At 40.6% G+C, this 14,439-nt stretch overlaps 1 protein-coding gene across 1 annotated transcript in view; it reads left to right on the top strand.

The window, feature by feature from the left end:
- DHX29 (DExH-box helicase 29) overlaps nt 1-14,439 on the top strand; it is a 302,630-nt gene that overhangs the window by 223,565 nt on the left and 64,626 nt on the right. The window contains exons 15-16 of the mRNA XM_053701278.1: nt 13,655-13,795; nt 13,941-14,085. Of these exons, the coding sequence (XP_053557253.1) occupies nt 13,655-13,795; nt 13,941-14,085 (286 nt within the window). The remainder of the gene's footprint in view (nt 1-13,654; nt 13,796-13,940; nt 14,086-14,439) is intronic.

The raw sequence follows: 14,439 nt of genomic DNA, 5'->3' as shown, positions 1-14,439 counted from the left end.
TGCCTGTAAAAAAAAACATACAATACCCCCCCACCAACATTAAAACTCACCACCCACATACCCCTAATCTAACCCAAACCCCCCTTAAATAAACCTAACACTAAGCCCCTGAAGATTTCCCTACCTTGTCTTCACCACGTCGGGTATCACCGATCCGTCCAGGCTCCAAAGTCTTCATCCAAACCCAAGCGGGGGCTGAAGATGTCCATGATCCGGCTGAAGTCTTGGCCCAAGCGGGGGCTGAAGATGTCCATGATCCGGCTGAAGTCTTCTATCAAGCGGCATCTTCAATCTTCTTTCTTCCGGATCCATCTTCATTCCGCCGACGCGGAACATCCATCCTGGCCGACGACTTCCCGACGAATGACGGTTCCTTTAGTTTATTTATTTGTATTTATTTGTAGGTATTTTATGTAATTAATTTATTGATAGTGTAGTGTTAGGTTTAATTGTAGATAATTGTAGGTATTTTATTTAATTAATTTATTGATAGTGTAGTTTTAGGTTTAATTGTAACTTAGGTTAGGATTTATTTTAAAGGTAATTTTGTAATTATTTTAACTAGGTAGCTATTAAATAGTTATTAACTATTTAATAGCTATTGTACCTGGTTAAAATAAATACAAAGTTGCCTGTAAAATAAATATTAATCCTAAAATAGCTACAATATAATTATAATTTAGATTGTAGCTATATTAGGGTTTATTTTACAGGTAAGTATTTAGCTTTAATTAGGATTAATTTATTTAATAAGAGTTAATTTATTTAGTTAGATAAAAATTATATTTAACTTAGGGGGGTGTTAATGTTAGGGTTAGACTTAGCTTTAGGGGTTAATAAATTTAATAGAGTAGCGGTGAGGTCCAGTCGGCAGATTAGGGGTTAATAATTGTAGGTAAGGTAGCAGCGACGTTGGGGGCGGCAGATTAGGGGTTAATAAATATAATATAGGGGTCAGCGGTGTTAGGGGCAGCAGATTAGGGGTACATAAGTATAACGTAGGTGGCGGCGGTGTGCGGTCGGCAGATTAGGGGTTAAAAAATGTAATAGAGTGGCGGCGATGTGGGGGGGCCTCGGTTTAGGGGTACATAGGTAGTTTATGGGTGTTAGTGTACTTTAGAGCACAGTAGTTAAGAGCTTTATGAACCGGCGTTAGCCCAGAAAGCTCTTAACTCCTGGCTTTTCTCTGCGGCTGGAGTTTTGTCGGTAGATTTCTAACGCTCACTTCAGCCAAGACTCTAAATACCGGCGTTAGAAAGATCCCATTGAAAAGATAGGATACGCAAATGGCGTAGGGGGATCTGCGGTATGGAAAAGTCGCGGCTGGAAAGTGAGTGTTAGACCCTTACCTACACGACTCTAAATACCAGCGGTAGCCCAAAACCAGTGTTAGGAGCCTCTAACGCTGGTTTTGACGGCTAACGCCAAACTCTAAATTTTTAGCCGAATGACATTTTAGTCAAAAGACTATGACTAAAACTAAATCAAAATTTGCTGACAAAAACATTTTATGCAAGGTGTTATAATCAATCCATATCCAATTACTGCTCTTTTGTAAAATTTACGAAACTTAATTTTATTAAATTTTAAGATATATAATGACATGTTATATACCACAACTGTTAAATCTGTTAAATTTGTATTGCATGTTCAAACCTTAATACCATAAATAAAAACAGGTTAATAAACCTTTACTCCAGGAGTATATAATGAGTTTGGAAGTTCTAGAGCAGTGCTAATATCGTTGCCGAAAATTTTTCAAATCTGTGAACAATCAATTGATTCTTCCTATAGAAATAAGCATAACCCACGAATAATGGTTTAAGTTATGCTGTGCCTGTACTAGCTGCAGAAACTTTTTGCTGTGTTGAGTTACTTGATTCTTGTTTTAATTAATAACAGAGAACTGTTAAAGTTTTTATACTGGGTAATATGTTCAATACAGCCAATACAGTTTTTTATATTTTAAAGTTGCACGTCTGTTTTTTTATGAAACTTGGTTTTATTTAATTTTAAGTTTAATAAAGATGTTACATATCACAACGGCTAAATCTATGTCTGTATTGCATGTTTAAACCTTAATACCATAAATATTAACAGGTGTTATGTTTACTCCTGGAGTATATAATCAGTTTGCAAATTATAGAGAAATGCTTAAATAATGCATTACACTTTAACTAAACCCCTTAGATTTTAGTCGACTAAAATCTACTGGAGATTCAGTCGACTAAAACTAGACTAAAACTAAAACAATTCAGATGACTAAAAGACGACTAAAACTAAAATGGCATTTTAGTCAAAAGACTAAAACTAAGACTAAATTGAAATTTGCAGTCAAAATTAACACTGATATATATATATATATATATATATATATATATATATATATATATATATATATATATACACTTTACAAAATAAATAAGCTGGTACTCACATAGGATAGGCAACAAATGCTACAAACTTAAAAAGTATTACTGTGTGTGCATTTGCTTTTGTATGCTGCTGCCTATGGTTTATATTAAGTGGACTAGTAACGTTTTCTTTCCTGGTGAGTAGTTTTAATCCCTGGCTGGTACAGTGTAGTAATATTTCCAGCATTGTATATGTAGGTACTTTTGATTGATAATAGAGGAGCATTTTATGTGTATTAAAAAGGTGATAGGAAATAGTAATGTATTGCAGTATATAGAGCAAACATTTTTTTATTTATTCACATTTAATTTTTTAACATGCAGTATTTCTTTTGTAAGGTGTATCCAGTCCACGGATCATCCATTACTTGTGGGATATTCTCATTCCCAACAGGAAGTTGCAAGAGGACACCCACAGCAGAGCTGTTATATAGCTCCTCCCCTAACTGCCATATCCAGTCATTCTCTTGCAACTCTCAACACGCATGGAGGTAGTAAGAGAGAGTGGTGAAATATAGTTCGTTTTTTATCTTCAATCAAAAGTTTGTTATTTTAAATGGTACCGGAGTTGTACTATTTTATCCCAGGCAGTAAATAGAAGAAGAATCTGCCTGAGTTTTCTATGATCTTAGCAGGTTGTAACTAAGATCCATTGCTGTTCTCACATAAGTCTGTGGAGAGAGGTAACTTCAGCGTGAGAATGGCGTGCAGGTTACTCTGCTATGAGGTATGTGCAGTTACAATTTTTTCTAGAAATGGAAAATGCTAGAAAATGCTGCTGATTCCGGATTAATGTAAGTTAAGCCTGAATACAGTGATTTAATAGCGACTGGTATCATTCTTACTCTCAGGGGTAATACCCTTATAAAATTGCAATATAAAACGTTTGCTGGCATGTTTAATCGTTTTTATATATGCTTTGGTGATAAAACTTTATTGGGGCCTAGTTTTTTCCACATGGCTGGCTTAAATTTTGCCTAGAAACAGTTTCCTGAGGCTTTCCACTGTTGTAGTATAAAAGTTACAGTTGTTGCAGGTAAAATTACAAACTGTGACATCCAGCTTCCCTCAGGAGTCCCCTGTATGCTATCTCTAAAGGGCTCAAAGGCTTTCCAAAGTCGTTTATTGGGGAAGGTAGGGCCACAGCAGGCTGTGGCAGTTTGTTGTGTCTGTTAAAAAAAGTCTATATCGTTTTTTTGATCCGTTTTTTTAATTAAGGGGTTAATCATCCATTTGCAAGTGGGTGCAATGCTCTGTTAACTTATTACATACACTGTAAAAATTTTGTTTGATTTACTGCCTTCTTTCACTGTTTTTCAAATTTTGACAAAATTTGTTTCTCTTAAAGGCACAGTACCGTTTTTTATATTTGCTTGTTAACTTGATTTAAAGTGTTTTCCAAGCTTGCTAGTCTCATTGCTAGTCTGTACAAACATGTCTGACATAGAGGAAACTCCTTGTTCATTATGTTTAAAAGCCATGGTGGAACCCCCTCTTAGAATGTGTACCAAATGTACTGATTTCACTTTAAGCAATACAGATCACATTCTGTCTTTAAAAAAGTTTATCACCAGAGGAATCTGACGAGGGGGAAGTTATGCCGACTAACTCTCCCCACGTGTCAGATCCTTTGACTCCCGCTCAAGGGACTCACGCTCAAATGGCGCCAAGTACATCTAGGGCGCCCATAGCGATTACTTTACAAGACATGGCGGCAGTCATGGATAATACACTGTCAGCGGTATTAACCAGACTACCTGAATTTAGAGGTAAGCGAGATAGCTCTGGGGTTAGACTAAATGCAGAGCATACTGACGCTTTAACCCCTTAACGACCAAGGACATACACCACACATCCTCAAAAAAAATACAGTTAATGACCGAGGACATGTGGCGTACGTCCTTGGTCTGGAAAGCAGCTGGAAGCGATCCTGCTAGCTTCCAGCTGCTTTCCGGTTATTGCAGTGATGCCTCAATATGGAGGCATCCTGCAATAACCCCCCTTGGCCATCCGATGCAGAGAGCCACTCTGTGGCCCTCTCTGCACCGGACATCGATGGCCGGTATCGTTGGTGGGTGGGAGCTTACGTGGGAGGTGGGTGGGCGGCCATCGATGCTCTGTGTGGAGTGGAGGGGGGCGGGATCGGGGCGGGAGCGTGCACGGGGGGTGGTGGGCGGGCGCATGCACGGGGCGGGAGCGGGTGGGAACCGCTACACTACAGAAAAAAATAAAGTTAAAAGTTAAAAAAAACTAATAAAGTTTAAGCATTAAAAATGTAATCTAAGGGATCTGGAAGGGGTTGGGGGTTGGTCTTGGTGGGGGGGGGGGAAGCTACACTACAGAAAAGGGCATTTTTTTTTAAAAAAAGGCACATTTTTTACAAAACTGGGTACTGGCAGACAGCTGCCAGTACCCAAGATGGCGCCCATTAAGGCAGAGGGGAAGGGTTAGAGAGCTGTTTGGTGGGGGATCAGTGAGGTTGGGGTCTAAGGGGGGATCCTACACATCAGCATATGTAAATATGCTTCTTTTTTTTTTTTTTTTTTTTTTTTTAAAAAGGGCCAAATACCTTTTATTTTAGTACTGGCAGAGTTTCTGCCAGTATTTAAGATGGCGGGGACAATTGTGGGGTGGGGGATGGAAGAGAGCTGTTTGGGAGGGATCAGGGGGTCTGATGTTTCAGGTGGGAGGCTGAGCTCTACACTAAAGATAAAATTAACCCTGCAAGCTCCCTACAAGCTATATAATTAACCCCTTCACTGCTAGCCATAATACACGTGTGATGCGCAGCAGCATTTAGAGGCCTTCTAATTACCAAAAAGCAATGCCAAAGCCATATATGTCTGCTATTTCTGAACAAAGGGGATCCCAGAGAAACATTTACAACCATTTGTGCCATAATTGCACAAGCTGTTTGTAAATAATTTCAGTGAGAAACCTAAAATTGAGAAAAATTTTACGTTTTTTTTAATTTGATCGCATTTGGCGGTGAAATGGTGGCATGAAATATACCAAAATTGGCCTAGATCAATACTTGGGGTTGTCTACTACACTAAAGCTAAAACTATCCCAAAAAGCTCCCTACATGCTCTCTAATTAACCCCTTCACTGCTGGGCATAATACACGTGTGGTGAGCAGTGGCATTTAGCGGCCTTCTAATTACCAAAAAGCAACGCCAAAGTCATATATGTCTGCTATTTCTGAACAAAGGGGATCCCAGATAAGAATTTACAACCATTTATGCCATAATTGCACAAGCTGTTTGTAAATAATTTAAGTTAGAAACCAAAAGTTTGTGAAAAAAATTGTGAAAAGTGAACGATTTTTTGTATTGGATTGCATTTGGCGGTGAAATGGTGGCATGAAATATACCAAAATGGGCCTAGATCAATAGTTTGGGTTGTCTACTAAAAAAAAATATATACATGTCAATGGATATTCAGAGATTCCTGAAAGATATCAGTGTTCTAATGTAACTAGCGCTAATTTTGAAAAGAAATGGTTTGGAAATAGCAAAGTGCTACTTGTATTTATGGCCCTATAGTTTACAAAAAAAGCAAAGAACATGTAAACATTGGGTATTTCTAAAATCAGGACAAAATTTAGTAACTATTTAGCATGGGTGTTTTTTGGTGGTTGTAGATGTGTAACAGATTTTGGGGGTCAAAGTAAGAAGTTTTTTTCCATTTTTCCTCATATTTTATAATTTTTTTTATAGTAAATTATAAGATATGATGAAAATAATGGTATCTTTAGAAAGTCCATTTAATGGCGAGAAAAACGGTATTTAATATGTGTGGGTACAGTAAACGAGTAAGAGGAAAATTACAGCTAAACACAAACACCTCAAAAATGTAAAAATAGCCTTGGTCCCAAACGGACAGAAAATGGAAAAGTGCTGTGGTCATTAAGGGGTTAAGAACCATGTCTGATACTGCCTCACAATATGCAGAAGCTGAGGAAGGAGAGCTTCAGTCTGTGGGTGATGTTTCTGACTCAGGAAAGATGATGCAACCTGATTCTGATATTTCTACATTTAAATTTAAGCTTGAACACCTCTGCGTGTTTCTCAGGGAGGTTTTAGCTGCTCTGAATGACTGTGATACAATTGCAGTGCCAGAGAAATTGTGTAGACTGGATAAATACTATGCAGTGCCGGTGTGTACTGATGTTTTTTCCAATACCTAAAAGGTTTACAGAAATTATTAATAAGGAATGGGATAGACCAGGTGTGACGTTCTCTTCCCCTCCTATTTTTAGAAAAATGTTTCCAATAGACGCCACCACACGGGACTTATGACAGACAGTTCCTAAGGTGGAGGGAGCAGTTTCTACTTTAGCAAAGCATACTACTATCCCTGTCGAGGACAGTTGTGCTTTTTTAGATCCAATGGATAAAAAATTAGAAGGTTACCTTAAGAAAATGTTTATTCAATAAGGTTTTATCCTACAGCCCCTTGCATGCATTGCTCCTGTCACTGCTGCTGCGGCGTTCTGGTTTGAGTCTCTGGAAGAGGCTTTACAGGTAGCGACTCCATTGGATGACATACTTGGCAAGCTTAGAGCACTTAAGCTAGCCAATTCCTTTGTTTTCTGATGCCATTGTTCATTTGACTAAACTAACGGCTAAGAATTCTGGTTTTGCTATACAGGCGCGCAGGGCGCTATGGCTTAAATCATGGTCAGCTGACGTGACTTCAAAATCTAAGCTGCTTAACATTCCCTTCAAGGGGCATACCCTATTCGAGCCTGGTTTGAAGGAGATTATTGCTGATATCACTGGAGGAAAAGGTCATGCCCTTCCTCAGGACAGGTCCAAATCAAGGGCCAAACAGTCTAATTTTCGTGCCTTTCGAAACTTCAAGGCAAGTGCGGCATCAACTTCCTCTAATGCAAACAAGAGGGAACTTTTGCTCAGTCCAAGACGGTCTGGAGACCAAACCAGACCTGGGACAAAGGTAAGCAGGCCAAAAAGCCTGCTGCTGCCTCTAAGACAGCATGAAGGAACGGCCCCCTATCCGGTAACGGATCTAGTAGGGGGCAGACTTTCGCTCTTCGCCCAGGCGTGGGCAAGAGATGTCCAGGATCCCTGGGTGTTAGAAATTATATCCCAGGGATATCTTCTGGACTTCAAAGCTTCCCCCCCAAAAGGGAGATTTCACCTTTCACAATTATCTGCAAACCAGATAAAGAGAGAGGCATTCTTACACTGTGTATGAGACCTCCTAGTTATGGGAGTGATCCATCCAGTTCCAAAGGAGGAACAGGGACAGGGTTTTACTCAAATCTGTTTGTGGTTCCCAAAAAAGAGGGAACCTTCAGACCAATTTTGGATCTAAAGATCTTAAACAAGTTCCATCATTCAAGATGGAAACTATTCGTACCATCCTACCTATGATCCAGGAGGGTCAATATATGACTACAGTGGATTTAAAGGATGCTTACCTTCACATTCTGATAACAAAGATCATCATCGGTTTCTCAGGTTTGCCTTTCTAGACAGGCATTACCAGTTTGTAGCTCTTCCCTTTGGATTAGCTACAGCCCCAAGAATCTTTACAAAGGTTCTAGGGTCGCTTCTGGCGGTCCTAAGGCCGCGGGGCATAGCAGTGGCCCCTTATTTAGACGACATCCTGATACAGGCGTCAAACTTCCAAATTGCCAAGTCTCATATGGACGTAGTACTGGCATTTCTGAGATCGCATGGGTGGAAAGTGAACGAGGAAAAGAGTTCTCTATCCCCACTCACAAGAGTTTCCTTTCTAGGGACTCTGATAGATTCTGTAGAAATGAAAATTTACCTGACGGAGTCCAGGTTATCAAAGCTTCTAAATTCCTGCCGTGTTCTTCATTCCATTCCGTGCCCTTCGGTGGCTCAGTGCATGGAAGTAATCGGCTTAATGGTAGCGGCAATGGGCATAGTGCCGTTTGCACGCCTACATCTCAGACCGCTGCAAATATGCATGCTCAGTTAGTGGAACGGGGATTACACAGATTTGTCCCCTCTACTAAATCTGGAACAAGAGACCAGGGATTCTCTTCTCTGGTGGCTATCTCGGGTCCATCTGTCCAAAGGTATGAACTTTCGCAAGCCAGATTGGACAATTGTAACAACAGATGCCAGCCTTCTAGGTTGGGGTGCAGTCTGGAACTCCCTGAAGGCTCAGGGATCGTGGACTCAGGAGGAGACACTCCTTCCAATAAATATTCTGGAAGAGCGATATTCAATGCTCTTCAGGCATGGCCTCAGTTAGCAACTCTGAGGTACATCAGATTTCAGTCGGACAACATCACGACTGTGGCTTACATCAACCATCAAGGGGGAACAAGAAGTTCCCTAGCGATGTTAGAAGTCTCAAAGATAATTCGCTGGGCAGAGACTCACTCTTGCCACCTATCAGCTATCCATATCCCAGGTGTAGAGAACTGGGAGGCGGATTTTTTTTAAGTCGTCAGACTTTTCATCCGGGAGAGTGGGAACTCCATCCGGAGGTGTTTGCGCAATTGATTCATCGTTGGGGCAAACCAGAACTAGATCTCATGGCGTCTCGCTAGAACGCCAAGCTTCCTTGTTACGGATCCAGGTCCAGGGATCCCAAGGCGACGCTAATAGATGCTCTAGCAGCGCCCTGGTCTTTCAACCTGGCTTATGTGTTTCCACCGTTTCCTCTGCTCCCTCGACTGATTGCCAAGGTCAAGCAGGAGAGAGCATCGGTGATTTTGATAGCGCCTGCGTGGCCACGCAGGACCTGGTATGCAGATCTGGTGGACATGTCATCCTTTCCACCATGGACTCTGCCTCTGAGACAGGACCTTCTACTTTAGGGTCCTTTCAACCATCCACATCTAATTTCTCTGAGACTGATTGCCTGGAGATTGAACGCTTGATTTTATCAAAGCGTGGCTTCTCCGAGTCAGTCATTGATACCTTAATACAGGCACGAAAGCCTGTCACCAGGAAAATTTACCATAAAATATGGCGTACATATCTTTATTGGTGTGAATCCAAGGGTTAGGATTCCCAGGATATTATCTTTTCTCCAAGATGGTTTGGAAAAAGGATTGTCAGCTAGTTCCTTAAAAGGACAGATTTCTGCTCTGTCTATTCTTTTGCACAAGCATCTGGCAGATGTTCCAGATGTTCAGGCATTTTGTCAGGCTTTGGTTAGAATCAAGCCTGTGTTTAAACCTGTTGCTCCCCCATGGAGTTTAAATTTGGTTCTTAAGGTTCTTCAAGGAGTTCCGTTTGAACCTCTTCATTCCATAGATATCAAACTTTTATCTTGGAAAGCTCTGTTTTTGGTAGCTATTTCCTCGGCCTGTAGAGTCTCAGAGTTATCTGCTTTACAATGTGATTCTCCTTATCTGATCTTCCATACGGATAAGGTAGTCCTGCGTACCAAACCTGGGTTTTTACCTAAGGTGGTATCTAACAAGAATATCAATCAAGAGATTGTTGTTCCATCCTTGTGTCCTAATCCTTCTTCAAAGAAGGAACGTCTATTACACAATCTGGACGTGGTTCATGCTTTAAAGTTTTACTTACAAGCTACTAAAGATTTTTGTCAAACATCTGCTTTGTTTGTTGTCTACTCTGGACAGAGGAGAGGTCAAAAGGCTTCGGCAACCTCTCTTTCTTTTTGGCTAAGAAGCATAATCCGCTTAGCCTATGAGACTGCTGGCCAGCAGCCTCCTGAAAGGATTACAGCTCATTCTACTAGAGCTGTGGCTTCCACTTGGGCCTTTAAAAATGAGGCTTCTGTTGAACAGATTTGCAAGGCGGCGACTTGGTCTTCGCTTCATACTTTTTCCAAATTCTACAAATTTGATACTTTTGCTTCTTCAGAGGCTATTTTTGGGAGAAAGGTTTTACAGGCAGTGGTACCTTCCGTTTAAGTACATGCTTTGTCCCTCCCTTCATCCGTGTACTTTAGCTTTGGTATTGGTATCCCACAAGTAATGGATGATCCGTGGACTGGATACACCTTACAAGAGAAAACACAATTTATGCTTACCTGATAAATTTATTTCTCTTGTGGTGTATCCAGTCCACTGCCCGCCCTGTCATTTTAAGGCAGGAAATTTTTTCATTTAAACTACTGTCACCACTGCACCCTATGGTTTCTCCTTTCTCTGCGTGTTTTCGGTCGAATGACTGGATATGGCAGTTAGGGGAGGAGCTATATAACAGCTCTGCTGTGGGTGTCCTCTTGCAACTTCCTGTTGGGAATGAGAATATCCCACAAGTAATGGATGATCCGTGGACTGGATACACCACAAGAGAAATAAATTTATCAGGTAAGCATAAATAGTGTTTTTTTTTTTGTTCATTGCGCCTATAAGAAGAAGTACAAATGTCCCTTTTCATCTAAAGGGGAGGAGAGTCCACGGCTTAATTCATTACTTGTGGGAATTAAGAACCTGTCCACCAGGAGGAGGCAAAGACACCCCAGCCAAAGGCTTAAATACCTCCCCCCACTCCCCTCATCCCCCAGTCATTCCTTGTCTTTAGTCAAGACAATTCTTCCATCCGGGGGAATGGTCTCTCCACCCCGAGGTGTTTGTGGAGATTTGTCACAGATGGGGAATGCCGGAGATAGATCTCATGGCATCCGAACTCAATTGTAAGCTACCCCGATACGGGTCGAGGTCAAGGGATCCCCAGGCAGAGCTGATGCCTTAGTGGTGCCTTGGGGGTTCAACCTAGTTTACATTTTTTCACCGTTGTCACTTCTACCTCGTGTAGTGGTCCGCATCAAGCAGGAGCAAGCTTTGGCTATTCTGATTGCTCCGTCGTGGCCGCGGAGGACGTGGTGTGCGGATCTAGTGGGGATGTCATCTTCTCCTCCATGGAGGTTACTTTGTCGCAGGGATCTGCTGGAACAGGGTCCCTTTCAACATCAAAATCTAGATTCTCTGAGGCTGACTGCATGGAGATTGAACTATGTCTTGGCCAAGAGGGGATTTTCTGAGAGAGTGATTGATACTCTCGTTCAGGCCAGGAAGCCGGTCACTCGTCGCATCTATCATAAGGTGTGGAGGACCTACTTGTCCTGGTGTGAGAAGCATGATTATCCTTGGCACAAAGTTAAGGTAGCCAGGATTTTGTCCTTTTTTCAGGACGGGCTGGAGAAGGGACTCACCGCCAGTTCCTTAAAGGGAAAGATTTTGGCGTTATCAGTTTTGTTGCACAAGATGCTCGCTGAGCTTACTGATATTCAGTCTTTTGTTTAGGCCCTGTCTAGAGTCAGGCCTGTTTTTAGACATTCCGCTCCTCCCTGGAGCTTAAACTTGGTTTTCAAGGTGTTGCAGAGGGTTCCGTTTAAACCTATGCATTCTATTGACATTAAGATTCTCTCCTGGAAGGTTCTCTTCCTGTTGGCTATTGCATCGGCTCGCAAAGACTCTGAGTTGGCGGCCTTGCAATGTGTGAGCCCCCTTATTTGTTTTTTCACGATGATAAGGCTGTTCTTCGCACTGGTTTGGGATTTCTTCCCAATGTTATGTCTTACCGTAACATCAATCAGGAAATAGTAGTTCCGTCTTTGTGTCCTAACCCTTCTTCTCCTAAGGAGAGGTTACTTCGTAATCTGGATGTGGTTTGAGCCTTGAAGTTTTATCTTCAGGCTACAAAGGATTTTAGACAGTCTACATCTCTTTTTGTGGTGTATTCAGGGAAGCGCAAGGGGCAGAGAACCTCTTCAACTTCGTTGTCTTTTTGGTTGAGGAGTATGATTTGCTTAGCCTTTGTGACAGTGGGTCATAAGCCTCCTCAGGATCACGGCTCATTCAACTAAAGCTTCGTCTTGGGCATTCAAGAATGAGGCCTCCTTGGAGCAGATTTGTAAGGCAGCTACCTGGTCCTCGTTACACACTTTTACAAATTTGATGTTTTTGCTTCTGCGAAAGGAGTTTTTGGGAGAGGTTTTGCAGGCTGTGGTGCCCTCAGATTAGGGTCTGCCTCTTTTGCCCTCCCGTTTTTCATTCAGTGTCCTCTAGAGCTGGGTATTTGTTTCCCACAAGTAATGAATGAAGCCGTGGACTCTCCTCCCCTTTAGATGGAAAACATAAATTATGCTTACCTGATAATTTAATTTTCATCGTGGGGAGGAGAGTCCACGGCTTCTGCTCGTTGCTTCGGTGGGCGGACCTAAATTTAGTTTTGTTCTTCTGGCACCATTTGTACATTTATACTGTTCCTGGTTCCCTCGGCAGAATGACTGGGGGATGAGGGAAGTGGGGGGAGGTATTTAAGGCTTTGGCTGGGGTGTCTTTGCCTTCTCCTAGTGGCCAGGTTCTTAATTCACACAAGTAATGAATGAATCCGTGGACTCTCCTCCCCACGATGGAAATTAAATTATCAGGTAAGCATAATTTGCAAACACTGTCCTTATCTCCAGCCTCCTCTTATATCACAGGATAGTTTTACTATATGCAGTCAGCCAAGACCAGTACAGTGGTACTTTTTAGTTGGTTTCTTTTGAATAGAGAAACAAAGTGAAAGATCAAAAACATGGATCAAGGTTTGTAAGGAAATGCAGCAGATGAAGTAATAGTTTTGTAAGAAGCAAATGTAAATCCTGCTTTTTTAATGTATTAAATACTTTGTGTTACTATATACATTTCCTTGGGATAGTATATGAGCACTTGAGAATTACTTTATTTAGTGAACTTCATGTAATTTAAAATGAAGGCATTTAATTGAAATCCTGTTTTGGTATAGGGGAAGTGGAGTGTTTAGTGTTGTGTTGTGTTGTAATGAACTGCATTGTAAAAACAAGCCATGTAAACAATTCACTTTAGCATAAATATGTCACTTAATACCCTTTAATAATTATAAATTATTAATTGCATATAAATTATATTTAACCCCCACAAAGGGGTTAAATAGGTAATTGACGGAGTCAGCTCTAAAGCAATGCCTACTGGGAGGTAGCGGAACATATCTAGATAGCTAATGACAGTTGGCATATATATGTAACCACCAATCATCAGTCAATTCCCAGTAGTGCATTGCTGCTTCTGAACCCCTACCTCGGTATGCTTGAACCTATCTAGATATCCAAAGTAAATTTGTTAAAATAAGTCAACTGAAAGTCTCTTAAAATTGCATGTTCTACCTGAACTATGAAAGTTTATTTGTGACTGGATATGCAACATGTTAAAGAATGTTGATGTATTTAGATATTTATACAGGTATTTGTGGTTCTTTAAGTCTGATTTTAATTATCTTTAAAAGGTTTTTCACCTAGAAGATGTCATTGAAGAAACCGGGTTTATTCTGGAACAAGACTCGGAATATTGTCAAAAATTTTTAGAAGATGAGGAGGAAATAACCCTTAATGTTACCAGCCAAGGAGGTGGCAGCCAAAAATACCAGGTGACTTGCGCTCTTGCCTGATTTTTCTTTTTATAAAAACTGCAATTATACCATTTAGTATTATGAATCTTGCTTAAAGGAAAATGATAGTCACTGACTCACTTTTCTTTTTATTATTATTACTCAATAACTATTTTCTTTTCAGGAATTCATTCCATTGCAGTCAAACACTGGACCAACCTTGAACCCTTGTTATCAGAAGTACAGTAACCGGACCCGCCATGCTGTTCTGTACATGAATCCGAACAAAATTAACCTAGACCTCATCTTGGACCTACTTGTGTACCTAGGTACGTTCTTACTGTCTGTTTCACAAGCTTAATTGTACCTCTGTTTGCTTGTACACCATTTGCAGTATTCAATACCAAGAAATAAATATCCCAGTGTTTGATACATTACACCTAAATTAACATATTTAAAAAAAAAAATCTATAGTAGAACTATATAGAGAACTGTTTTCTGGAACTTGGGAATACAATGAACTGTTTTATCAGTGTAACAGATATATTTTGTTTTTCCCATACAAAGTTAAACATTTTTTGTTTTTAAATCAAAATATAACTTTGATTCAGATAGCACATGCAATTTTCCTACCTCTTTTATCATATATGCTTTGTTCTCTTTGTATCCTTTGTTAAAAAGAG

This window comes from Bombina bombina, chromosome 2 (assembly GCF_027579735.1).
Source record: "Bombina bombina isolate aBomBom1 chromosome 2, aBomBom1.pri, whole genome shotgun sequence".
In the NCBI taxonomy this organism is placed as follows: Eukaryota; Metazoa; Chordata; class Amphibia; order Anura; family Bombinatoridae; genus Bombina; species Bombina bombina.
Note: the sequence above shows the minus strand (reverse complement) of the source record. Positions and strands in the feature narration are given on the sequence as shown.